At 45.0% G+C, this 27,868-nt stretch overlaps 1 protein-coding gene across 1 annotated transcript in view; it reads right to left on the reverse strand.

Annotated features, from left to right (window-relative positions):
* Positions 1 to 27,868, reverse strand: part of LOC134538839 (dual oxidase) — a 231,596-nt gene that overhangs the window by 32,686 nt on the left and 171,042 nt on the right. Inside the window, exons 7-12 of the mRNA XM_063380380.1 lie at positions 25,973 to 26,209; positions 23,044 to 23,240; positions 8,899 to 9,147; positions 6,255 to 6,456; positions 2,800 to 3,126; positions 458 to 895 (exon numbers count right to left, since the gene is read on the reverse strand). Of these exons, the coding sequence (XP_063236450.1) occupies positions 458 to 895; positions 2,800 to 3,126; positions 6,255 to 6,456; positions 8,899 to 9,147; positions 23,044 to 23,240; positions 25,973 to 26,209 (1,650 nt within the window). The remainder of the gene's footprint in view (positions 1 to 457; positions 896 to 2,799; positions 3,127 to 6,254; positions 6,457 to 8,898; positions 9,148 to 23,043; positions 23,241 to 25,972; positions 26,210 to 27,868) is intronic.

Below are 27,868 nucleotides of genomic sequence, written 5' to 3' on the forward strand. Positions count from 1 at the left end.
TGTGACTTGAGATTATAAATTTTTTGTTGGTGGTAGGTTTTGTTTTAAGCAAGTTCATTGATTTAATTTTTAAGCCTATAGTTAAGTTGTCTATTGTTTAACGGCAATAAAACATCATATTGTGTGTGCTTTGTGTAACAAAAATGCAAATTGTATGCAAATATTGATAAAAACCACCCTTGAAAAAACCTGGAAAAAACCAGGAATTTTATTATCCCAGAAGAGTGGCCACCCTGTTAGCTTCTGCATTATGTTTATTTTTCTTGACAATATAAGTATTGGAAGAAGGTTTCAGGCTATTGTTTAACTGAACATTCGTGGACTTGTGTAGGCTAACTGTGAACGATACTGGGAGACACCACTGTGGAACAATCAGCTATATTCTCCTGGTAATAGTGGCGGATCCAAGGGGGGGCACGGTGATAGGTTCCCCCCGGCTCGCCAATGCAGCGCCCACCTGGAAGGATATGGTGCCGTCGGCGTCCTTGTCGACGATGTTGAACATCTTCTTGACGAAGAGCGCGTCCGGCTTCATGCCCAGCGCGCTGGCGAACTCCTTCTTGGACAGCGCCGTGCGCATGACGGTCACCACCTCGCCGTCCTGCGACCCGCGTCGCCGCTCGTCCGGCCGCAGCCCGAACGTCAGCGCGTACGCCTCGCGGAAGAAGTGCTCCAGCCGCTTCTGGCGCCGCTCGCGCGTCTCGGCGTTCGCCACGATGGCCTCGCGCGGCGACTGCACGCACGCCAGCGACTTCTTGTGCGCCGCCAGGAAGCCCTCGAGCTTGGACACGAACTTGCGGCGCGCGGCCAGCGTGTCGAACTCCAGCACCAGGTCGTGGTCCTTGGGCACCTTCAGCAGCGCCAGCGGCCGCTTCTTGCTCACGCCCTCGCCGCTCTGCCAACACGCGCACGTGCACCGCACGGCTCCAGTCAAATCGATTATATGGCAAATCGATTATACTGGAAATCTATTATCTTGAAAATAGATTATATTGGAAATTGATTATATTGCAAATAGATTATATTGGTAATCGATTATATTGCAAATAGATTATATTGGAAATCGATTATTTTGCAAATCGATTATATTGGAAATTGATTATATTGAAAATAGATATTGGAAATTGATTATCTTGCAAATCGATTATATTGGAAATTGATTATCTGGCAAATATATTATACTGCAAATTGATTATCTTCCAAATATATTATAATGGAAATTGATTATATTGAAAATAGATATTGGAAATTGATTATCTTGCAAATCGATTATATTGGAAATTGATTATCTGGCAAATATATTATACTGGAAATTGATTATCTTCCAAATAGATTATATTGGAAAACAAATATCTTGCAAATAGATTATATTGGAAATCGATTATCATGCAAATAGATTATATTGGAAATTGATTATCCGGCAAATAGATTATATTTAAAATCGATTATCTTGCAAATCGATTAGTGAAATAATCGATTTTCTTAAGAAATACGATTCTACTCTAACCCACCTACGTTCCAACACTCTACCCATCTTTCTACATTACAGGAGGTTGTTTTGAGACCATAAGCGTGACTAGATGAATTTGAGGTGGTTCGTGATTCCCTTCTGCGATGTGAAAGTGAAGAGACAACGCAACACCACACCAAGTTCTTAACTGGGAAAGGAAATCTTCCACCAGCAAAAAAAAAAAAAAACCTCTTACCCGGCCGGGAATCATATATGTGCACATGGATACTTTTTTTTCTCATCATTTTATTTGGCATTTATAAAAGGCGTTACGATTCTAACAACCTTAATAACTCATATTTAAAGCACCCTATCAGTACCCAGGTGGCTTTGAGTAACTAGAAGTAATATACTAAAAAAAAACCGTATCTAAAGTTATGTATTGCTAATTTTTGGTGTTTATAAAAATTTGTCTTTTAATGGGGGTGATAACGGGGGCAAGTTTTTATTTATTTTACAAAAAAATTGTCCTTCAGACTTTCAGATGTTCCTTATATTGTGAAGTGTTCAGCCCGGGCAACACCCAGTTCTTCAGCTAGTACGCTATAATTATTTTAATAACTTTAATAAAATATTGCTAAAGAAACGTAATACCAACACATCAGAAGAAAATTAGAGTTAAGAATATATTACAAGAATAAAATTCCATGGTAAAGACAGTACACGTGGTCGCAGAATGTGCAATGAGTAGAGACCTGAAAAACTCGCGGATTCATTTCGTGATAGTCTAGAATCCAAAAACGTTTGCCCTTTTTACTGCATCAGTGATTGGGCCACAGTTTATCTGAATGATACTCGGCCAATGAAAAACCTTTAACAAAAGAAGTATAGAATCACTAACGTCCCAGTTAACAGGTATCACGAGTCAGAAAGCCAATGAGCAGATGTAATTTTTCACGCGTGCGTAGAGGATCATGGAGTAGGTACATCCTACAGGTCATTGAAATCGCGAATTTTTTTTTCCGGTCTCTAGGAACGAGTAGAGAGAGACCGGAAAAATTCGCGGGTTCAATGACCTTTCTGGATAGACTACAGTATCCTCTACACGCTCGGGCAAATGCCACCTGTTCATTGGCTGCCAACTTGTGAGTCGTCTGACTGGGTGGCCTGTGATTTGACACTTCTATCAGTGAGGGTGTTCTAATTGGACCTCCGTCCTCCAGATTAACAGCGTACCAACGGCACAAGCAGCACTAAGGTATAATTATTTGGAATTTAGCATGACACGAAATGAATTCGCGAATTTTTCCAGGTCTCCAGCGACGAGTCGATCGCCCGGGGGCTCGTACCTGGGACTCCTCCACCACCAGAGTGTCCTCCTCCTTGAAGCTGACGGTGCGCAGCTTGTCCCCCTTGCGGTCCACCGTGTGCAAGGCCGCGTCGGGCCCGAACTTGACCTTGACGACGCGGCGGTGGTTGGCGTGCAGCCACTCGCGCACCGCCATCTTGTCGACGGTGCGCGCCGCGGCGCCGCCCCTCTTCAGCTCCTCCTGGCGCGCCTTGAGCCGCCGCCGCCGCCGGTTCTGCAGCTTCACCACGCCGTAGCCGGCGCACGCGCACACGATCGGCACGAAGCCCAGGAACACGCACGCGTAGATGTACACCAGCTCGCTGCCCTGCGGGAACACAAGCGCACCACGGCTCTCTTGTCACCAGACCCTCTCTCTCACTCTCCTTCAGCCACTCCAACATTCACTAGGGGCACCTCAACGTCGCGAACCACCCTCTCTCCTTAAGCCACTGCCAGACGTCGGACACTCCGACATTCACTTGGGGCACCTCAATGTCACGAAACAACCTCTCTTCTTAAGCCACTGCAAGACGTCGGACATTCCAACTTTCACTTGGGGCACCTCATTGTCGCGAACCACCCTCGCTCCTTCAGCCACTGCAAGACTCTCGGACACTCCAACTTTCACTTGGGGCACCTCATTGTCGCGAACCACCCTCTCTCCTTCAGCCACTGCCAGACGTCGGACACTCCAACTTTCCCTTCGGGCACCTTAATGTCCCGAACCACCCTCTCTCCTTCAGCCACTGCAAGACGTCGGACATTCCAACTTTCACTTGGGGCACCTCATTGTCGCGAACCACCCTCACTCCTTCAGCCACTGCAAGACTCTCGGACACTCCAACTTTCACTTGGGGCACCTCATTGTCGCGAACCAGCCTCTCTCCTTCAGCCACTGCCAGACGTCGGACACTCCAACTTTCCCTTGGGGCACCTCATTGTCGCGAACCACCCTCGCTCCTTCAGCCACTGCAAGACGTCGGACACTCCGACATTCACTTGGGGCACCTCAATGTCACGAAACAACCTCTCTCCTTAAGCCACTGACAGACATCGGACACTCCGACATTCACTTGGGGCACCTCAATGTCACGAAACAACCTCTCTCCTTAAGCCACTGACAGACGTCGGACACTCCGACATTCACTTGGGCACCTCAACGTGACATTGAGGGATGCTTCATGTCAGGGACTTCACAGCGGCATTTCACATGAAATGCCTCAACAATCCTTCCCATCAAGAAACATGAACCATTGCTAAACATCAGACACTTTAAACAATGCATTACTTGGAGCCCCTCAAAGAAAGTATCTCAAAACAATAAATTCTTCATTTCAGGGACCTCATAACGGTATTTCGAGTAAAGCACCTTAAAACAACTCTTCTAATAGAGAATCTTAAAGCACTGCCAAATTGAGTTACTATGTACTCTATTTAAAACATTACATTTGGCATCTCGAAAAAAAAAAAAAGTTTGGCAGAGATCTTGTAGTAAAGTTTTAACATTAGAAATCTCAAAAAAACGTTTGGTCTGTGACCTCAAATTGGTATTTCTCATATGAAGGGTTTTAAAACAACACAATTTATCAGAAACCTAAAGCAACACTGAATGTCAGAAAACTAATAGGTGCAAAGGTTACAGAAAAATTATTTTTGAAGGATCATTGTATTCCTCAGTAGGCTACAATAACGTATTTTCTCCCCAATAGAGACCGACATGATTCATGCGTAAAAGCGGCAGGAAAGACATTTCCAAGACAAGCAGTCTGTGTTTAATACCGGTTTGCAAACGTGTGCAAGCGTGAAAGCGGCTGAAATTCATCGTCAGATCAGTGAAGTATATTGAGAAAAAAAAACACTATGACCGATGGAATGGTACGAAAATAGGCTGTACCTTTTAAAGGTGGCCGCACGAATATCCATGATGAGGAACAAGTGGGCGAGCTTCTATCGTTACTGAAGGTTTGGTGCGGAAAGTTAACAAAATAGTGAAAGAGAATCGACGATTTACGATATCATCGTAACGGCCGATCTGCAGTGGTTGTTAAATCAGGCGGTCAACTTCTATGAGGATGGGATTAAAAAGCTGGTTATACAGTACAAATTAAGAAAAATCGAAAGTCTACATTCTTTAAATGATTCATGCAATGGGTAGAGACAGGAAAAATTAGCAATTTCAATGGCCTGTAGGATATACTCCATGATCCTCTACGCACGCGGGAAAATTACATCTTCTCATTGGCTACTGACTCGTGACACCTGTTAACTGGGACGCTAGTGATTCGATACTTCTTTTGTTTAAAAGTTTTTTCATTGACCGAGTGTCATTCAGATAAACTGTTGCCCAATCACTGATGCGGTAAAAAGGCAAACGTTTTTTTGGATTCTAGCCTATCGCGAAAGGAATCCGCGATTTTTACATGCTTTATATTAGCTTCACCTGTATGTTTGTTTGTCTGTCCGTCTGTAACTCTTTCGACTAAGAGTGAGTGGCTCATCACTGTAAAATGTCCCACCCATTTCACTACGTTCGTTAGCCGAGCGGTCTAAGGCGCGCTCCAGACAAAACCAAAGGTGTTAAACTTTTCCTTTGTATATACCGCTTTTATTTTCTGTTAACCTCTGTGAATTTTGTATATACCAGCAAAGTGTAACTTGTATTTAATAAATGTATTTTAAGGCAAAAGAGCACTGTGTGCTGGCGTGTCTTGTAAACCATTGTCAAATAACTGTGAAGTGTAAAAATGTATAATAAAAATATTTTGAATTGAATTGAATTGAATTGACTTCTGTGTCGTCAGCTTTCGGAATTAGCGATCGTGGGTTCTACTCCCGGCCACGCCGAAAAAAAAAATGTTTTTTTTTTTTTTTTTCCGGTAAACTCTAAGATTATATCCATACATTAACTGTAAATGATTCGGAGAGAATTTACCATTTCTTTGTGACGTTGCAACTCCAAATAGTTATCTCAGATGGTAATAGGTAGTGTCGGTAACTCATTTCCCTATGATAATTATACATATATATAGTTTAAAAAACTAAAAAAACATGCTTTTAAAGAATATCAAACTAAAAAGTTAAAAATAAATATAGTTAAAAAAACTAAAGAAACATGCTTTTAAAGATTATCAAACTAAAAAGTTAAAAATAATTTTGAAATTTAATTTATGACAATAGTATATAAGCAATACTAGTATAAATGAGAAAAAAGCATTGGGCGCTTAATATACAAAAAATATGGCACAAAGCGCCTCAAGCTTTTTTCTCATTTATACTAGTATTGCTTATATACTATTGTCATAAATTAAATTTTAAAATTATTTTTAACTTTTTAGTTTGATAATCTTTAAAAGCATGTTTCTTTAGTTTTTTAAACTATATTTATTTTTTTATTTCCGGTCTCTACACCTATTAAATATTGAGTGGTCGCAGCCACGGCGGGCAGGCACTGACCTCGAAGTAGTCGTAGCCCTTGAGGTACTTGCAAGGCTCCAGCAGGCTGTTGTTGAGCTGCACCGGCTGCGGGCAGGGGTCGCCGTCGCGCCAGAAGAACACCGACTCCTGGATCTCGTCGGGCGAGATGTCCGTGCAGTTGACGATCACGTCGCGCAGCCGCACGCCGCGTATCTCCTCCACCTCGTCCTGCGTGAACATGCTGCGGCGACGACGGCGCTGTCAGGCCGTGTACCTCGGCAACTATCAACCCCCACTCCCTGCCCCTTCTTTCCTCTGAGGGGCGTGCTCGCAAGACCCCCACTCCCTTCCCCTTCTTTCCTCTGAGGGGCGTGCTTGCAAGACCCCCACTCCCTTCCCCTTCTTTCCTCTGAGGGGCGTGCTTGCAAGACCCCCACTCCCTTCCCCTTCTTTCCTCTGAGGGGCGTGCTCGCAAGACCCCCACTCCCTGCCCCTTCTTTCCTCTGAGGGGCGTGCTCGCAAGACCCCCACTCCCTTCCCCTTCTTTCCTCTGAGGGGCGTGCTTGCAAGACCCCCACTCCCTTCCCCTTCTTTCCTCTGAGGGGCGTGCTTGCAAGACCCCCACTCCCTTCCCCTTCTTTCCTCTGAGGGGCGTGCTTGCAAGACCCCCACTCCCTGCCCCTTCTTTCCTCTGAGGGGCGTGCTCGCAAGACCATGACTGTGAGACCAAACTGATAAACCTGAACAAAACCTTGTGGTTTATAGAAAACTTGGGTCGTTACCACAACGCCGAATACCATAACGCCGAATGCCAAATAGACCGCAACGCCGACAGCTACAAAACTGCTGTGTACCACAACGCCGAAATACAGTAACGCCGAAAAATGTACCACAACCTAACCTAACCTAGGCTAGCCTAAACTAGCCTAACCTAACCTGACCTAACCTTACCTAACCTTACCTTTGTGGCAGTCCTGCAATGACATTTTTCGGTTTTAATGTATTTCGGCGTTGTGGTACACAGCAGTTTTCTAGCTGTCGGCGTTGTAGTCAATTTGGCATTCGGCGTTATGGTTTTTGGCGTTATTGTACGTTCGGCGTTGTTGTGCGTCCCCGAAAACTTTAGGTACTATTATTATAAACTTGTCTGCTTATTGCATGCATATGGACGGTATACAACTTACAAGCGCCCTATTCAGAGATTATTTGTTTCGGTTAAAAAACCAAGCCCACATTTCTAACCCCCCCCCCCCCCAAACCGGGCAGGTAACTAACTATTCACTGACGTCTAGTCAGGCACCAAGTAGGTTATGTTATACCTTCGAGTTAAAAAACGTGTTTTTTTTTTAACTGCTTATTTGTGAACAGCACTGTATTAAACGTACGTCATACCAGACGCAGCTTGGATGTAGTCGTCATGATTTGAACCAAACTTTCCTCGAACCTGAAATTGGAATTATTTGATTAATAAATGCCTTTGAATACCAATCTACACCCCAAGAATTGAAATTATCTATGCCAACAAAGACCCACGATTATAACTTTTGAAACATTATATAAAAAAGTATACTTTACTATAGTACTTGACTGTTCAGGATGTCAAAAAATCATTTTATTTTTGCCAAAATGTTTCCTGAACCGCTTAACAAATATTCTCAGAGCACTGCATCTGGTGGCAAGTACAAATATTTATTGCACAGTTTATGTAGAGTAAAATAATGTACCCTAGTTAAATAGCTGCGTTAAAACTCCAGCGTTGAACGACACGGAATTCTACACTTTGGTAAGTTGTCAGATGCTTTCGAGTGCCACCTGCTTATCTCGTACACTTTCTCCACTAACTGTGTTAACTGACGTTACGTACAAGCATGGTGGACCCTGCTTCACATGATTCCCCAAGTCAGTGCGAGATACGCGAATTTTACCTACAGTTCGGGCAATGAAGGAAGGTATTCGGGGCGTGCTGCCAGTTACTCCCTACCCCTTAGACATACACCTCACCAGTACACTCTCTAATATTTCCCCTCCGCGATATTTCAGGATTTCAGATCACGGGTAGAAAGCCCTTCTACTCCTCTATAAAATTTCAGAGGAGAATTGGCGAGCCTTTTTATCCCTCTAAAAAATTTCTGAGGAGGGTTTAGTAGCCTTAATACCCCTTAATAAAATTTCATAGAAGAAGTGGGGAGCCTTTATACCACTCTATAAATTTCTAGAAGATGGGTGGGAAGCCTTTATACTCCTCTGAAGAGATTTCAGAGGAAGAGTGGGAGCCTTTCTAACCTTCTATAAAATTTTAGAGGAGGGGTGGGAAGCCTTTCTACTCCTGTAAAGAGATTTCAGAGGAATAGTGGGAGCCTTTCTACCCTTCTATAAAATTTTAGAGGAGGGGTGGGAAGCCTTTCTACTCCTCTAAAAGAGATTTCAGAGAAAGAGTAGGAGCATTTCTACCCCTCTATAAAATTTCAAAGGAGGGGTGGGAAGCCTTTCTACTCCTCTAAAGAGATTTCAGAGTGGGAGCCATTATACCCCTCTATAAAATTTTAGAGGAGGAGTGGGGAGCCTTTCCATCGCTCCACAATGTTTGAAAAGCGGGGTAGGGGCCTCCGTACCCTCCCCCCACTGAGAGGAAAGGAAGAGGACAAGTTAGACACCCCCACAGGGCGAGACCACCCACACGCACCCGTTCTCGGTGTTCTCGAACCAGAAGCGGTCGGCGTCGCGGATGCGCGCGAACTGCTCCTTGATGACGGCGGTGAAGAGCTCGCCCGGGCCGGCGCGCGTCTCCAGCATGCCGCCGATGTAGGGGTCCACGTTGTCCAGGCGGTTGGAGTAGGCCGCGGCCAGCAGCCGCACCAGCTCCGGCTTCTCGGCGAACAGCTCCGGGTTGATCTCCGTCCAGTCGCTGATCCGCGGCAGCTTGAAGTGGGACCTGGGGCAGCCCAGAGGCACACTTCTAGTTGGGCGCCGATGTGCGACAACCTGGCTCTCGGCGGGAGTGATTGCGTGGGTGGGATGGAAATGTGTAACAACCAGGCTTTTTTGTGGGAGTGTTTTCGTGTATGGAACGGAAATGCGTAACAACCTGGCTCTCAGTGGGAGTGATTGCTTGGATGGAACGGAAATGTGTAACAACCTGGCTCTCGGTGGGAGTGATTGCTTGGATGGAACGGAAATGCGTAACAACCTGGCTCTCGGTGGGAGTGATTGCTTGGATGGAACGGAAATGTAAAACAATGTGGCTCTCGGTGGGAGTGATTTCGTGGATGGAACGGAAATGTGTAACAACCTGGCTCTCGGTGGGAGTGATTTCGTGGATGGGACGGAAATGTGTAACAACCTGGCTCTCGGTGGGAGTGATTTCGTGGATGGAACGGAAATGTGTAACTACCCGGCTCTCGGCGGGAGTGATTCCGTGGATGGGACGGAAATGTGTAACAACCTGGCTCTCGGCGGGAGTGATTTCGTGGATGGAACGGAAATGTGTCACAACCTGGCTCTCGGCGGGAGTGATTTTGTGCATGGAACGGAAATGTTTAACAACCTGGATCTTGGTTGGGAGTGTTTTCGTGGATGGAACGGAATTGTGTAACAACCTGGCTCTTGGTGGGAGTGATTTCGTGGATGGAACGGAAATGTGTAACAACCTGGCTCTCGGTGGGAGTGATTTTGGGACGGGACGGAAATATGTAACAACCTGGCTCTCGGTGGGAGTGATTTCGTGGATGGAACGGAAATGTGTAACTACCCGTCTCTCGGCGGGAGTGATTCCGTGGATGGGACGGAAATGTGTAACAACCTGGCTCTCGGCGGGAGTGATTTCGTGGATGGAACGGAAATGTATCACAACCTGGCGCTCGGCGGGAGTGATTTTGAGACGGGACGGAAATATGTAACAACCTGGCTCTCGGTGGGAGTGATTTCGTGGATGGAACGGAAATGTGAAACAACCTGGCTCTCGGCGGGAGTGATTTCGTGGATGGAACGGAAATGTGTCACAACCTGGCTCTCGGTGGGAGTGATTTTGGGACGGGACTGAAATATGTAACAACCTGGCTCTCGGTGGGAGTGATTTCGTGGATGGAACGGAAATGTGTAACTACCCGGCTCTCGGCGGGAGTGATTCCGTGGATGGGACGGAAATGTGTAACAACCTGGCTATCGGCGGGAGTGATTTCGTGGATGGAACGGAATTGTGTAACAACCTGGCTCTCGGTGGGAGTGATTTCATGGATGGAACGGAAATGTGAAACAACCTGGCTCTCGGTGTGAGTGATTTCGTGAATGGAACGGAAATGTGTAACTACCTGGCTCTCGGTGGGAGTGATTGCGTGGATGGAAAGTAAATGTGTGACAACCTGGCTCTCGGTGGGAGTGATTTCGTGGATGGAACTAAAATGTGTAACAACCTGGCTCTCGGTGGGAGTGATTTCGTGGATGGAACGGAAATGTGTAACTACCCGGCTCTCGGCGGGAGTGATTCCGTGGATGGGACGGAAATGTGTAACAACCTGGCTCTCGGCGGGAGTGATTTCGTGGATGGAACGGAAATGTGTCACAACCTGGCTCTCGGCGGGAGTGATTTCGTGGATGGAACGGAAATGTGAAACAACCTGGCTCTCGGCGGGAGTGATTTTGTGCATGGAACGGAAATGTGTAACAACCTGGATCTTGGTTTGAGATTGTTTTCGTGGATGGAACGAAATTGTGTAACAACCTGGCTCTCGGTGGGAGTGATTTCGTGGATGGAACGGAAATGTGAAACAACCTGGCTCTCGGTGTGAGTGATTTCGTGAATGGAACGGAAATGTGTAACTACCTGGCTCTCGGTGGGAGTGATTGCGTGGATGGAAAGTAAATGTGTGACAACCTGGCTCTCGGTGGGAGTGATTTTGTGGATGGAACTGAAATGTGTAACAACCTGGCTCTCGGTGGGAGTGATTTCGTGGATGGAACGGAAATGTGTAACAACCTGGCTCTCGGTGGGAGTGATTTTGGGACGGGACGGAAATATGTAACAACCTGGCTCTCGGTGGGAGTGATTTCGTGGTTGGAACGGAAATGTGTAACTACCCGGCTCTCGGCGGGAGTGATTCCGTGGATGGGACGGAAATGTGTAACAACCTGGCTCTCGGCGGGAGTGATTTCGTGGATGTAACGGAAATGTGTCACAACCTGGCTCTCGGCGGGAGTGATTTTGTGCATGGAACGGAAATGTGTAACAACCTGGATCTTGGTTTGAGATTGTTTTCGTGGATGGAACGGAATTATGTAACAACCTGGCTCTCGGTGGGAGTGATTTCGTGGTTGGAACGGAAATGTGAAACAACCTGGCTCTCGGTGTGAGTGATTTCGTGAATGGAACGGAAATGTGTAACTACCTGGCTCTCGGTGGGAGTGATTGCGTGGATGGAAAGTAAATGTGTGACAACCTGACTCTCGTCGGGAGTGATTTCGTGGATGGAACGGAAATGTGTAACAACCTGGCTCTCGGTGGGAGTGATTTTGGGACGGGACGGAAATATGTAACAACCTGGCTCTCGGTGGGAGTAATTTCGTGGATGGAACGGAAATGTGTAACTACCCGGCTCTCGGCGGGAGTGATTCCGTGGATGGGACGGAAATGTGTGACAACCTGACTCTCGGCGGGAGTGATTTCGTGGATGGAACGGAAATGTGTCACAACCTGGCTCTCGGTGGGAGTGATTTTGTGCTATGAACGGAAATGTGTAACAACCTGGATCTTGGTTTGAGATTGTTTTCGTGGATGGAACGGAATTGTGTAACAACCTGGCAGCGGTGGGAGTGATTTCGTGGATGGAACTGAAATGTGTCACAACCTGGCTCTCGTTGGGAGTGATTTCGTGGATGGAACTGAAATGTGTCACAACCTGGCTCTCGGTGGGAGCGGTTTCGTGAATGGAACGGAATTGTGTAACAACCTGGCTCTCGGTGGGAGTGATTTCGTGAATGGAACTGAAATGTGTCAAAAGTTGGCTCTCGGTGGGAGTGATTTCGTGGATGGAACTGAAATGTGTCACAACCTGGCTCTCGGTGGGAGTGATTTCGTGGATGGAACTGAAATGTGTCACAACCTGGCTCTCGGTGGGAGTGGTTTCGTGAATGGATCTGAAATGTGTCACAACCTGGCTCTCGGTGGGAGTGATTTCGTGGATGGAACTGAAATGTGTCACAACCTGGCTCTCGGTGGGAGTGATTTCGTGGATGGAACTGAAATGTGTCACAACCTGGCTCTCGGTGGGAGTGATTTCGTGGATGGAACTGAAATGTGTCACAACCTGGCTCTCGGTGGGAGTGATTTCGTGGATGGAACTGAAATGTGTCACAACCTGGCTTTCGGTGGGAGTGATTTCGTGGATGGAACTGAAATGTGTAACAACCTGGCTCTCGGTGGGAGTGATTTCGTGGATGGAACTGTAATGTGTCACAACCTGGCTCTCGGTGGGAGTGATTTCGTGAATGGAACGGAAATGTGTAACTACCCGGCTCTCGGCGGGAGTGATTCCGTGGATGGGACGGAAATGTGTGACAACCTGACTCTCGGCGGGAGTGATTTCGTGGATGGAACGGAAATGTGTCACAACCTGGCTCTGAGGGAGTGATTTTGTGCTTTGAACGGAAATGTGTAACAACCTGGATCTTGGTTTGAGATTGTTTTCGTGGATGGAACGGAATTGTGTAACAACCTGGCAGCGGTGGGAGTGATTTCGTGGATGGAACGGGAATGTGAAACAACCTGGCTCTCGGTGGGAGTGATTTCGTGGATGGAACTGAAATGTGTCACAACCTGGCTTTCGGTGGGAGTGATTTCGTGGATGGAACTGAAATGTGTAACAACCTGGCTCTCGGTGGGAGTGATTTCGTGGATGGAACAGAAATGTTTCACAATCTGGCTCTCGGTGGGAGTGATTTCGTGAATGGAACGGAAATGTGTAACTACCCGGCTCTCGGCGGGAGTGATTCCGTGGATGGGACGGAAATGTGTGACAACCTGACTCTCGGCGGGAGTGATTTCGTGGATGGAACGGAAATGTGTCACAACCTGGCTCTCGGTGGGAGTGATTTTGTGCTTTGAACGGAAATGTGTAACAACCTGGATCTTGGTTTGAGATTGTTTTCGTGGATGGAACGGAATTGTGTAACAACCTGGCTCTCGGTGGGAGTGTTTTCGTGGATGGAACGGAAATGTGAAACAACCTGGCTCTCGGTGTGAGTGATTTCGTGAATGGAACTGAAATGTGTCACAACCTGGCTCTCGGTGGGAGTGATTTCGTGAATGGAACGGAAATGTGTAACTACCCGGCTCTCGGCGGGAGTGATTCCGTGGATGGGACGGAAATGTGTGACAACCTGGCTCTCGGTGGGAGTGGTTTCGTGAATGGAACGGAAATGTGAAACAACCTGGCTCTCGGTGGGAGTGATTTCGTGAATGGAACTGAAATGTGTCACAACCTGGCTCTCGGTGGGAGTGATTTCGTGGATGGAACGGAAATGTGAAACAACCTGGCTCTCGGCGGGAGTGATTTCGTGGATGGAACGGAAATGTGTCACAACCTGGCTCTCGGTGGGAGTGATTTTGGGACGGGACTGAAATATGTAACAACCTGGCTCTCGGTGGGAGTGATTTCGTGGATGGAACGGAAATGTGTAACTACCCGGCTCTCGGCGGGAGTGATTCCGTGGATGGGACGGAAATGTGTAACAACCTGGCTATCGGCGGGAGTGATTTCGTGGATGGAACGGAATTGTGTAACAACCTGGCTCTCGGTGGGAGTGATTTCATGGATGGAACGGAAATGTGAAACAACCTGGCTCTCGGTGTGAGTGATTTCGTGAATGGAACGGAAATGTGTAACTACCTGGCTCTCGGTGGGAGTGATTGCGTGGATGGAAAGTAAATGTGTGACAACCTGGCTCTCGGTGGGAGTGATTTCGTGGATGGAACTAAAATGTGTAACAACCTGGCTCTCGGTGGGAGTGATTTCGTGGATGGAACGGAAATGTGTAACTACCCGGCTCTCGGCGGGAGTGATTCCGTGGATGGGACGGAAATGTGTAACAACCTGGCTCTCGGCGGGAGTGATTTCGTGGATGGAACGGAAATGTGTCACAACCTGGCTCTCGGCGGGAGTGATTTCGTGGATGGAACGGAAATGTGAAACAACCTGGCTCTCGGCGGGAGTGATTTTGTGCATGGAACGGAAATGTGTAACAACCTGGATCTTGGTTTGAGATTGTTTTCGTGGATGGAACGAAATTGTGTAACAACCTGGCTCTCGGTGGGAGTGATTTCGTGGATGGAACGGAAATGTGAAACAACCTGGCTCTCGGTGTGAGTGATTTCGTGAATGGAACGGAAATGTGTAACTACCTGGCTCTCGGTGGGAGTGATTGCGTGGATGGAAAGTAAATGTGTGACAACCTGGCTCTCGGTGGGAGTGATTTTGTGGATGGAACTGAAATGTGTAACAACCTGGCTCTCGGTGGGAGTGATTTCGTGGATGGAACGGAAATGTGTAACAACCTGGCTCTCGGTGGGAGTGATTTTGGGACGGGACGGAAATATGTAACAACCTGGCTCTCGGTGGGAGTGATTTCGTGGTTGGAACGGAAATGTGTAACTACCCGGCTCTCGGCGGGAGTGATTCCGTGGATGGGACGGAAATGTGTAACAACCTGGCTCTCGGCGGGAGTGATTTCGTGGATGTAACGGAAATGTGTCACAACCTGGCTCTCGGCGGGAGTGATTTTGTGCATGGAACGGAAATGTGTAACAACCTGGATCTTGGTTTGAGATTGTTTTCGTGGATGGAACGGAATTATGTAACAACCTGGCTCTCGGTGGGAGTGATTTCGTGGTTGGAACGGAAATGTGAAACAACCTGGCTCTCGGTGTGAGTGATTTCGTGAATGGAACGGAAATGTGTAACTACCTGGCTCTCGGTGGGAGTGATTGCGTGGATGGAAAGTAAATGTGTGACAACCTGACTCTCGTCGGGAGTGATTTCGTGGATGGAACGGAAATGTGTAACAACCTGGCTCTCGGTGGGAGTGATTTTGGGACGGGACGGAAATATGTAACAACCTGGCTCTCGGTGGGAGTAATTTCGTGGATGGAACGGAAATGTGTAACTACCCGGCTCTCGGCGGGAGTGATTCCGTGGATGGGACGGAAATGTGTGACAACCTGACTCTCGGCGGGAGTGATTTCGTGGATGGAACGGAAATGTGTCACAACCTGGCTCTCGGTGGGAGTGATTTTGTGCTATGAACGGAAATGTGTAACAACCTGGATCTTGGTTTGAGATTGTTTTCGTGGATGGAACGGAATTGTGTAACAACCTGGCAGCGGTGGGAGTGATTTCGTGGATGGAACTGAAATGTGTCACAACCTGGCTCTCGTTGGGAGTGATTTCGTGGATGGAACTGAAATGTGTCACAACCTGGCTCTCGGTGGGAGCGGTTTCGTGAATGGAACGGAATTGTGTAACAACCTGGCTCTCGGTGGGAGTGATTTCGTGAATGGAACTGAAATGTGTCAAAAGTTGGCTCTCGGTGGGAGTGATTTCGTGGATGGAACTGAAATGTGTCACAACCTGGCTCTCGGTGGGAGTGATTTCGTGGATGGAACTGAAATGTGTCACAACCTGGCTCTCGGTGGGAGTGGTTTCGTGAATGGATCTGAAATGTGTCACAACCTGGCTCTCGGTGGGAGTGATTTCGTGGATGGAACTGAAATGTGTCACAACCTGGCTCTCGGTGGGAGTGATTTCGTGGATGGAACTGAAATGTGTCACAACCTGGCTCTCGGTGGGAGTGATTTCGTGGATGGAACTGAAATGTGTCACAACCTGGCTCTCGGTGGGAGTGATTTCGTGGATGGAACTGAAATGTGTCACAACCTGGCTTTCGGTGGGAGTGATTTCGTGGATGGAACTGAAATGTGTAACAACCTGGCTCTCGGTGGGAGTGATTTCGTGGATGGAACTGTAATGTGTCACAACCTGGCTCTCGGTGGGAGTGATTTCGTGAATGGAACGGAAATGTGTAACTACCCGGCTCTCGGCGGGAGTGATTCCGTGGATGGGACGGAAATGTGTGACAACCTGACTCTCGGCGGGAGTGATTTCGTGGATGGAACGGAAATGTGTCACAACCTGGCTCTGAGGGAGTGATTTTGTGCTTTGAACGGAAATGTGTAACAACCTGGATCTTGGTTTGAGATTGTTTTCGTGGATGGAACGGAATTGTGTAACAACCTGGCAGCGGTGGGAGTGATTTCGTGGATGGAACGGGAATGTGAAACAACCTGGCTCTCGGTGGGAGTGATTTCGTGGATGGAACTGAAATGTGTCACAACCTGGCTTTCGGTGGGAGTGATTTCGTGGATGGAACTGAAATGTGTAACAACCTGGCTCTCGGTGGGAGTGATTTCGTGGATGGAACAGAAATGTTTCACAATCTGGCTCTCGGTGGGAGTGATTTCGTGAATGGAACGGAAATGTGTAACTACCCGGCTCTCGGCGGGAGTGATTCCGTGGATGGGACGGAAATGTGTGACAACCTGACTCTCGGCGGGAGTGATTTCGTGGATGGAACGGAAATGTGTCACAACCTGGCTCTCGGTGGGAGTGATTTTGTGCTTTGAACGGAAATGTGTAACAACCTGGATCTTGGTTTGAGATTGTTTTCGTGGATGGAACGGAATTGTGTAACAACCTGGCTCTCGGTGGGAGTGTTTTCGTGGATGGAACGGAAATGTGAAACAACCTGGCTCTCGGTGTGAGTGATTTCGTGAATGGAACTGAAATGTGTCACAACCTGGCTCTCGGTGGGAGTGATTTCGTGAATGGAACGGAAATGTGTAACTACCCGGCTCTCGGCGGGAGTGATTCCGTGGATGGGACGGAAATGTGTGACAACCTGACTCTCGGCGGGAGTGATTTCGTGGATGGAACGGAAATGTGTCACAACCTGGCTCTCGGTGGGAGTGATTTTGTGCTTTGAACGGAAATGTGTAACAACCTGGATCTTGGTTTGAGATTGTTTTCGTGGATGGGACGGAATTGTGTAACAACCTGGCTCGCGGTGGGAGTGATTTCGTGAATGGAACTGAAATGTGTCACAACCTGGCTCTCGGTGGGAGTGATTTCGTGGATGGAACTGAAATGTGTCACAACCTGGCTCTCGGTGGGAGTGGTTTCGTGAATGGAACGGAAATGTGAAACAACCTGGCTCTCGGTGGGAGTGATTTCGTGAATGGAACTGAAATGTGTCACAACCTGGCTCTCGGTGGGAGTGATTTCGTGGATGGAACTGAAATGTGTCACAACCTGGCTCTCGGTGGGAGTGGTTTCGTGAATGGAACGGTAATGTGAAACAACCTGGCTCTCGGTGGGAGTGATTTCGTGGATGGAACGGAAATGTGTCACAACCTGGCTCTCGGTGGGAGTGGTTTCGTGAATGGAACGGAAATGTGAAACAACCTGGCTCTCGGTGGGAGTGATTTCGTGGATGGAACGGAAATGTGAAACAACCTGGCTCTCGGTGGGAGTGATTTCGTGGATGGAACTGAAATGTGTCACAACCTGGCTCTCGGTGGGAGTGGTTTCGTGAATGGAACGGAATTGTGTAACAACCTGGCTCTCGGTGGGAGTGATTTCGTGAATGGAACTGAAATGTGTCACAACCTGGCTCTCGGTGGGAGTGATTTCGTGGATGGAACTGAAATGTGTCACAACCTGGCTCTCGGTGGGAGTGATTTCGTGGATGGAACTGAAATGTGTCACAACCTGGCTCTCGGTGGGAGTGGTTTCGTGAATGGAACTGAAATGTGTCACAACCTGGCTCTCGGTGGGAGTGATTTCGTGGATGGAACTGAAATGTGTCACAACCTGGCTCTCGGTGGGAGTGATTTCGTGGATGGAACTGAAATGTGTCACAACCTGGCTCTCGGTGGGAGTGATTTCGTGGATGGAACTGAAATGTGTCACAACCTGGCTCTCGGTGGGAGTGATTTCGTGGATGGAACTGAAATGTGTCACAACCTGGCTTTCGGTGGGAGTGATTTCGTGGATGGAACTGAAATGTGTAACAACCTGGCTCTCGGTGGGAGTGATTTCGTGGATGGAACTGAAATGTGTCACAACCTGGCTCTCAGTGGGAGTGATTTCGTGAATGGAACTGAAATGTGTAACAACCTGGCTCTCGGTGGGAGTGATTTCGTGGATGGAACTGAAATGTGTCACAACCTGGCTCTCGGTGGGAGTGATTTCGTGGATGGAACTGAAATGTGTCACAACCTGGCTCTCGGTGGGAGTGATTTCGTGGATGGAACTGAAATGTGTCACAACCTGGCTCTCGGTGGGAGTGATTTCGTGAATGGAACTGAAATGTGTAACAACCTGGCTCTCGGTGGGAGTGATTTCGTGGATGGAACTGAAATGTGTCACAACCTGGCTCTCGGTGGGAGTGATTTCGTGGATGGAACTGAAATATGTGACAACCTGGCTCTCGGTGGGAGTGATTTCGTGGATGGAACTGAAATGTGTCACAACCTGGCTCTCGGTGGGAGTGATTTCGTGGATGGAACTGAAATGTGTCACAACCTGGCTCTCGGTGGGAGTGGTTTCGTGAATGGAACGGAAATGTGAAACAACCTGGCTCTCGGTGGGAGTGATTTCGTGGATGGAACGGAAATGTGAAACAACCTGGCTCTCGGTGGGAGTGGTTTCGTGAATGGAACGGAAATGTGAAACAACCTGGCTCTCGGTGGGAGTGATTTCGTGAATGGAACGGAAATGTGAAACAACCTGGCTCTCGGCGGGAGTGATTCCGTGGATGGAACGGAAATGTGAAACAACCTGGCTCTCGGTGGGAGTGATTTCGTGAATGGAACGGAAATGTGAAACAACCTGGCTCTCGGTGGGAGTGATTTCGTGGATGGAACGGAAATGTGAAACAACCTGGTTCTCGGTGGGAGTGATTTCGTGAATGGAACGGAAATGTGTAACTACCTGGCTCTCGGTGGGAGTGATTTCGTGAATGGAACGGAAATGTGTGACAACCTGGCTCTCGGTGTGAGTGATTTCGTGAATGGAACGGGAAGGTGTAACAACCTGGCTCTCGGTGGGAGTGATTTCGTGGATGGAACGGAAATGTGTAACTACCACTGTGCTGCCTCTATGTCGGACGGCGCGAACCAAGGTCCACAAAGACGAAGGGAAACTTTATAGTATTAACTGTTTTATGAAGATGAGGCAGTATTCAATAAAATTCCATTGTTGAAAAACTAGGTCCGAAACCAGGGTTTAGAATTTTTCTTTTAGTCTTTAGTCGCTTTCATCGGAGCCGTTTCATTACACAGTTTAATATATTCTGCTCTGCAAATGGAATGTTTTTATAGTCTACATAGCTGCTCCGGGAACAATTTCTAGTTGCGGGTGCAGAAAACTTGAGTGATTCGCGTCATGTAATGTAGTTGATAATTAAATTTGCGTGTATATTTAATTTACGCCCGGCATTATTTTAAAGAATTAGACTGTACATTTTGTGTCCATGTTTTGTATTATAAATGTATTTGCAACACAAGAACATAGAATTTTCTCGTTACTGACATTAGATGTCACACATTTCTGATGAGTACTGAAAGAGATTTTCTTGTAAATGATTTATTCAAATAGCTATCTTCTATTGTTGGGTCCAAAATTTTCTCGTCAGATATTAACATAACGTTGATTTCGAGATCTATAATTATGTAGGTTATCATAATGATTAATACATGTGTGCCTTTTTGCCGCCATGATAAAAAAAATGGAGTAAATATCTGTTCAGATATTTTGAGACAAAACAAAAATGCATGAGAGCTTTAGTATGACTTACAAAAAAATCATAACAAAGTAGAAAAGACAGAAAATAAAATAACCAAATGGCGATTGAGACTGAACCTTAAACACTGACAAACAGCCTTTTGGCCACCTCACTGTTAGAAGTTACCTAACTTGCGAACTTTTCAATGAATAATTTTCGATGGTTGGTGCCAGATAATTGTGCTGGATTTTGTGTTCAGTTATAATCAGGGTAAACGGTAAACAGCAACGTAAAGGAAGGACAGACTTGGAGGTTGACTTACAAATCTTTTAGTTTGTTATAACTACGATGTGATTGCTGTGGTTTTATTTTCAGATTAGTTAACTTAGCATCCATTAATGTACAAATTTATTAATTAATAGACGTTTATACCCCATGGGTATCATTAAACATTTTTTTGTAAATTTAAAATGAAAATTTATAACTTTGCATAAAATATATTTTAGTTATATATATGCCACCAAAGATTTTGCGTTTATGACAAAAAAAATTCCTAAAGCCCAACTAATAGACTGTTAATAAGGGAATAATTTTGCTGTAATGGATGAATGGTTTATTTGAGGCAGTCAAAATAATTTAGCAGTCAATACAAACAATTTAGAGGGGTCCGTATTAACCAAAATATATATAAAGTGGGCACAACGCTCTTAATTTGTTTATTGTACTTTTAGTCTGCAGTAGGAACAAAATAACTACTTTTCCCGAAAAAAAAACATATTTGTGGATGAGTCTTGTCATTTTTGGAAGAGTATTGCGAACATTCCTCATCACTGACAGGTTGCCTCACAAGTACTAACAAGATAAATGATTAACGAACTTGGCACTAACCCAATCCCAAAATATCGCTGAGAAACCTTTCAAATTTTTTCCCTGCCGGCAAATTTTTACAAATATATAGGTTAACCCACATGAATGACAAGATTTCGTCTTATAAAATACAAAAAAAATAATAATAATAAACCTTGATAGATATGATACAGAGAAAAAAAAGCCTGTCCTCTTACGAAAGATTTTTTTGGGAAGGAATAGTTTATAAAAATACATGAAAGATATTGTAACTTTATACACCACATGCCCATGGTTATTTTTGCATATATAAATACGTTTTTCGAGATATAATTGCATATTTGTTACGAAAATAAGTGCATAATTTTATAGGGCCTACTTTTATTGATGTTTTATTCAAGCAAAAATATTTAACTGAACAATGGAAAATAAAGTATAATATTCAATAATTATGCTTGTTTTATTATGCTTATTTAAGTATACAGTTCTGGAAAGTTACTCAGGGAACAGTTTACAAATAACTTTAACTAATGGAAGTACTGGGACAACATAAATCATAAATGCCAAGGTAAGAATCCAAATCCAGTATTACTTTGAACAACGTTTCATGATGGTACAGTTGTTAGAATGTAAATGTACAAGTTTACCTGTAATTTTACACGAATATTTCTGTTCCATGTACGGGACCAATAATACTTTTTTTTTTCATTCTACACACCCCACACCCCCTGTCCTATGGAGGTTAGACGTCCCTGTACCAGCTTTACAGGTACCCCCCCCCCCTTTTTTTTTTCAATATTTTTGAAATCTTTAAATGTTAATTATTGACGTGACAACCTCTAATAAAACTATGAACGCCGGATGCATGTACGAAAAAGTGTCCCGTTACACACATTGTTCCGTTACACTATGTCCCGTTACGCTCATTGTTCCGTTAAGCTGTGTTCCGTTACGCTGTCGGCGAGTGCAGTAATAATAGGTTATGTTACAATTGACTAAAAAATTTTGGTGATTCATATAATTGATGATAGATTTTTTAGTACAGTTATTTATATGAAAACTTGTTCATAGTTATATTTAAACTTTTATAGCTAAACGCCAGTTTTTTAAAAATTAATTACAAGTCATCTACACGTGAACTGTTTCGTCGACTGTTTATAAAGTGAAGTGAAAAGTTAATGTGGTTTCCATTGCTTACTACAACAACAATTTGGGCAATAAAGTTTTAATTATTCTTGCATTTTAAAAATCTGATTACTAGTATAATTTCAAGTATTTATTCTTTTATTATATTAAAATAAAATAGATTCAATTTTATCCATGAAAGTATACAATCATTTCATCAATGTTTTTGTTACGACGTTGTCACGTTAAACTACCGTCCGTGAACCGACTTTACAGACAACCAATTTTTTTTTTTTCAGTCAACACACTCTACACCCCCTGTCCCTAAGGAGGTTAGACGTCCCTGTACCACCTCTACAGATACCCGCCTCCCCTTTTTTTTTCAAAATTTTTGAAATCTTTAGATGTTAATTATTGACGTGACAAAGTCTAATAAATCGATGAACGCCGGCTGCACGCACAAAAAAGGATGATCATTGTCCTATTACGCTTTGTCCCGTTACGCTCATTGTACGCTTGTTTTGCATCTATCTCTCTTCCACTCGATTGGAGCAATCATCGATTTGACTTTTTCGAGGCACATTAAACTTGAAACACTCCCATTCGTTTCCCACTTTTCCTATCATCGTCCTATACTTAACAGAATAACACAGATTGGAAGAAGTTAAATAGCAAACATGTACAAAAGTTATAGTTAAAATAATCTGTTCGTTAAAGTAATATACATATTTGAATTAATGAGTGCGAATCAAAGTAAATTTAACGATTAAATTGTAGATTTCATTTCACTCCTTTGCATCCATACAAAATAGCGATAATTCAATAAAAATGATTCAATTTTATTCATAAATGTATGCAATCATTTCATCAATGTTTTTGTTATGACGTTGTCACATTAAACTATCGTCCGTAAACCGACTTTACAAGCAACCAATTTTTTATTTTCTTTCGGGTGACATTTTGCAAATCTTGCACAGAGTCTCAGTTGTCTCCGGCTGGCGCCGGCGGGGAGAGAGGAGGGACTCACCTGACCGTGTTGTAGTCGGGCAGGCCGTTGTCGCGGCCGCGCATGATGTTGAGCGCGGCCAGGTCGCGGCGCGAGAACTCCATGGGCCCGAACAGCTTGTCGCGGATGTCGGAGCAGAGCACGGTGTCCTCGCGCTCCGCCACCTGCGACGCCATGCCCATGAGCAGCTCCTCCGCCGAGCTGTCCGCCAGCACGTCCTGCAAGGGGACAAGAGGCGCTGCTGACACTCCCCGCGAACCCTCCCGCGACACCCGGGCCAATGCCCGTTTCCACCCGCCGAGTCCCAGCACACTCTTCAGACACCATCGCCGAGGACTCTCAACGGGTGTGCCTCCCACCTCAAGGTCAAGATTTCATACTTACAGTAATTACTAGGGACTGGAAAAATTCGCGGTTTCAAATGACCTCTAGGATGGACTCCACAATCCCCTATACATACTCGGGCCAATGCCACATGCTCATTGGCTACTGACTTGTGAGACCCGTCAACTGGGATACTTCCGATTCGATACTTGTATGGTTGAAGGTTTTGCATTGGCTGTAAGTCCTTCAGATAAACTGTGGGCCAATAACAGAAGTAAGAAGAAGGTACATGTATTTGGATTCTGGCAAAACGCGAAGTGAATCCGCGAATTTTTCCGGTCTCTAGTAATTACAGATAAACTTGTAAACTTTCTCAATTGTTTAACTTTCACGAAATTAACCATATATACAGCGCTTACTTTTTTTTGCATAATCAGCTGCCAAAGTTACATTTTTTTAATGTTTTTTTTTGGGTTGTACAAATAAAGAGAATTTAATTTATTTCAGAACTGAAATTTTTTTTAGGTTTAACTGCAATGCCGTTGGCTACTTCAAGAAACGGTTTGAATTTCATTCAGAAAATTTTACCTGGCATTTCAAAATTCTCAAATTTGTTACGGTTTTGACAGCCGAGATACATAAAATGAGTTTTTTGTGATAGAAATGCAAACCATATCATGAAGTAGCCAGTTGCATTGCAGTTAAACCTAAAAAGTTTCAGTTCTGAAATAAATTAAATTCTCCTTATTTGTACAACCCAAACATTAAAAATGTAATTTTGGCAGCTAATTATGCAAAAAGTATACGCTGTATATATTTTTCACTTTGTGAAAGTTAAACAATTGGAAAATTCTAAAAGTTGATCAGTGATTAATATAAATATAAAATCCTGACCTGAAATGGGAGGCACCCCCTTAAGCAAAGCGGTCGAAAACAGATACTCGATACTTATCCGGCAGATTTTAAGTTTCTAAGCTCGCTTCACAGTCTTGGGACCCCTTTTCAAATCAAATTCCTGAACTATTAATACCCCAAGCATATAACCAAAAAAATGTTGAAATCCGAACAGTTACTGCATATCGCCTTTTTCTAAGTATAAAAGATGTTAATTATTAATTTACCCTCCTGTAATAAATTCATGGATCAGTCACTGTGAATTTATAAATTGGAAATTGAATGTGACAACTGGAAAGGAAGAATCCATGTAAAGAAAAATATTGTGAAACTTTCATTCCTGTGATTCACTTGTGCACCATAAATGTAATTACTAATAACTGGGACACTCATCAAGAAAAAAAACCTATGTGAAGTGATGCGGAGTGAGACAAACATGGCAGTCCCACCAACTGAAGCAGAGGCACAGTGCGCATTAGCTTATTGGCGTCCTCTTAAATTGGTACTTGCTTTTGCGGCAGTAAATGCCAGGCGGGACGGGCATGGGGCCAAAGCAGCAAGACAAACTAACAATGGCACACTTCAAGAATGGCCATATGATGTGATTCGGAGCAATGCTCACGTGGGACTCCCACCCAGTGGTGTAGCAAGAGGGTGGCAGGGATAGCGCCTGCCAGGGGTGCCAGAGCAGGGGGAGGCGCCACCGCGACGGTTTCGCATTACTGAACCCTTCCCCTCTCTCTTTTAATCCAAGAGGGGGCACCATTTTCAGTTCTGGCCAGGGGCGTCAGTCACCTTAGCTACGCCACTGCTCCCACCAAGTGCAGCAGAGCCGAAGCATGCGGTAGCCCATGGGCATACACTTAAAGTGGAAATTGATGTTGTGGCATTAAATGCCATGGGTGACAATGTTGTTGCCAAAGAAGCAAGACGAACAAACAGTGACACTCTTTAAACAAAAACCCATATGGAACGACATGGAGCGAGTTCTCACGTGAGAGTCCCACCAAGTAGAGCAGAACCGCAGGGTGTGGTAGCCCATAGGCGTCCTCTTGAAGTGGCACTTGCCATTGCAGCGATAGATGCCAGGTGAGATGAGCCTGTGGCCAAAGCCTTGCTGCAAACTAACTGGAAACACCCGCAATCAAGGACCCACATGAAACGACATGGAGCGAGACTGACATAGGAGTTTCACCAAGTGGAACAGATCAGAAGCATGTGGTAGCTAATGGGCATCCTATTGAAGCGGCACTTGCCATTGTGGTGGTAGATGGTGGTCGGGATGTCGTGCAGAAAAAGCAGTAACACAAAGTAACCGGGACAAATTCAAATCAAGGAACCACATGTAGTGATGTGGTGTGTGACTAATACGGGAGTCCTACCAAGTGAAGCAGAGCCACAGAAGGTGGTAGCCCATTGGCATCCATTTAAAGTGGCTCTTGCTGTTGCTGCAGCAGGTGCCGGGCAGGATGAGTGTGCTGTCAAAGCTGAAACACAAACTAACTGGGACAATCCGCAATCAAAGACCCAAATAAAGTGACACAGGGATTCCCACCAAGTGGAGCAGAGCTACAGTGTGCGGTAGCCAATGGGTGTTAACTCAAAGTGGCACTTGCCGTTGTGGTGGTAGATGCTAGGTGGGATGAGATTGTGGCCAAAGGGGTAAGAAAAACTAACTGGGACAACCTGCACTCAAGGGCCCACGTGAAGTGTCGCGGAGAGAGAGACTCACATGGGAGTCCCACCAAGTGGAGCAGAGCCGCAGCGCGCGGTAGCCCATGGGCGTCCTCTTGAAGTGGCACTTGCCGTTTCGGCGGTATATGCCGGGCGGTATGAGCGTGTGGCCGAAGCGGAAGGCGGCGCTCTGGAAGACGTGGCTGACGCCCGGGTGGAGGTCGGGCTTGTAGCCGCTGTAGGGGGGCAGCTCCTCCCCCAGGAACGCGGGCAGGTACTCGTACACGATGATGTTCTGCATACACAACACCAAGGCTCCGTCTCACTTGCCATGTACACAGATTAAATCATTTTTCTCATTATATGTTCTGTCAGTTTTTATGCAATTGTGTTTGGGCTACAAATATGCTCACTAGTTATTTTATAAGTGTTATGTTCGTGCTGTTGATAAACTCCCTGGGAACATTTTTGGAGACTGTGGATCATTAAGTTTCAAATGCATAAATAACAAGTACAGTTTCGTTTATATCTGTGCCTCTATATATGGAAATAGTATGCAAAAAATCATAATTATTTACACTTACATGACAATTTTTGACCACATAGGCCTACCTATATAAGACAAAATGGAAGATCTTGTTTCGGTTAAATTTAAAGGAAAAGCTCTCGTATAGTAGTAAACGTAAAGAAATAACCCAAATTTCTTATGGATACCCTAACAACCGTATGTCCCGATACACAGTAAAGCTTCTTGTAAGAAATCAGCCCGATTGGTACAAATATTTTGCGCTATTGCCGAAGAGCTGCGCTATAATAGCACACAGCGGTTACTGTGTCTTACATAATCTCTCCCTCGGTTCGAAATACGAGGTGTGTCTAGAAAGTAAGTACTATTTGGAAAATACTTGCATAAAAAAGTTTTTTAACAGGAAATTAATTTTTACATGAAAAAATATTTATTTAATTAATTTTCTACATAGTTGCCACTGATGCTCAGAAATTTGTCATAGCAGGAAACCAACTTGTCTTTACCCTCTTCAAAGAAAGATGCTGCTAGTGAAGACAGCCACTGCTGAACACAGTTTTTTGTGTTGTCATCACAAAGCATTCTAAAGCCCACCGCACACGGTACATTATTGAATGCTTACTGGTTTCTGTACTGTGTAGGCTACAAGCTGAAACACTAGGTGCGTTACAAGTTTCTGCTGCACACGATTCTAGCTGCCTTACTAGTTTTGTTAAGAGAATATTCTCCACAACAAATTTTTATTATGATAATTCACATTTTTTACTGCATACAAACAAGGCTCTTCTTTGTATGCATTTATTAAAACGAGGAGTTGGTCACTATTCCACTTATTTCCATCCATGTTTATCACGACATGCATGCTTAAAAGTGTAAACAACCCCTCGTGCTGTTTTCGTGAGTTCTGATTGGCCACTCCTTAAATATTGGAACACAGCAAGCAACGAAAATAGGACGCAGTCTATTACGCAAAACCAGTAGCCCAGCTGGTACAGCTACTAGTATCCAGTTTGAATTCGAGTGAAGAAACTAGTAGTAGAGCCAGTACGACTCCTAGCTTACAATATTGTAAGGAACATTGTACCGTGTGCGGCGGTCTTTATTGTGAACCGTCTGTTTTCACGCATTTTCTCACATACTTTTGCAACCATACCATCATTGACAACAGAAGGCACCCATTCCGTGTTTTGTCCTGGACATTGGTGCGTTCATTATTGAATTGTTGAACCCAATTTCTAGTCATTATGGTTATATTCTTAAATTTATGGTTATCTTCGTAGATTTAGGGTTATATTAGTAAATTTACAGTTATCTTCGTAAATTTATGAGTACTCAAGAAATTGGTTTTTACTATAAATCTACGAAATAATATTGGAATACTAGCGAAACATTAAAAAAATACTCTTATTTTTTCTACGAGTGAGTTTA

Source organism: Bacillus rossius, chromosome 14, assembly GCF_032445375.1.
Source record: "Bacillus rossius redtenbacheri isolate Brsri chromosome 14, Brsri_v3, whole genome shotgun sequence".
Lineage (NCBI taxonomy): Eukaryota > Metazoa > Arthropoda > Insecta > Phasmatodea > Bacillidae > Bacillus > Bacillus rossius.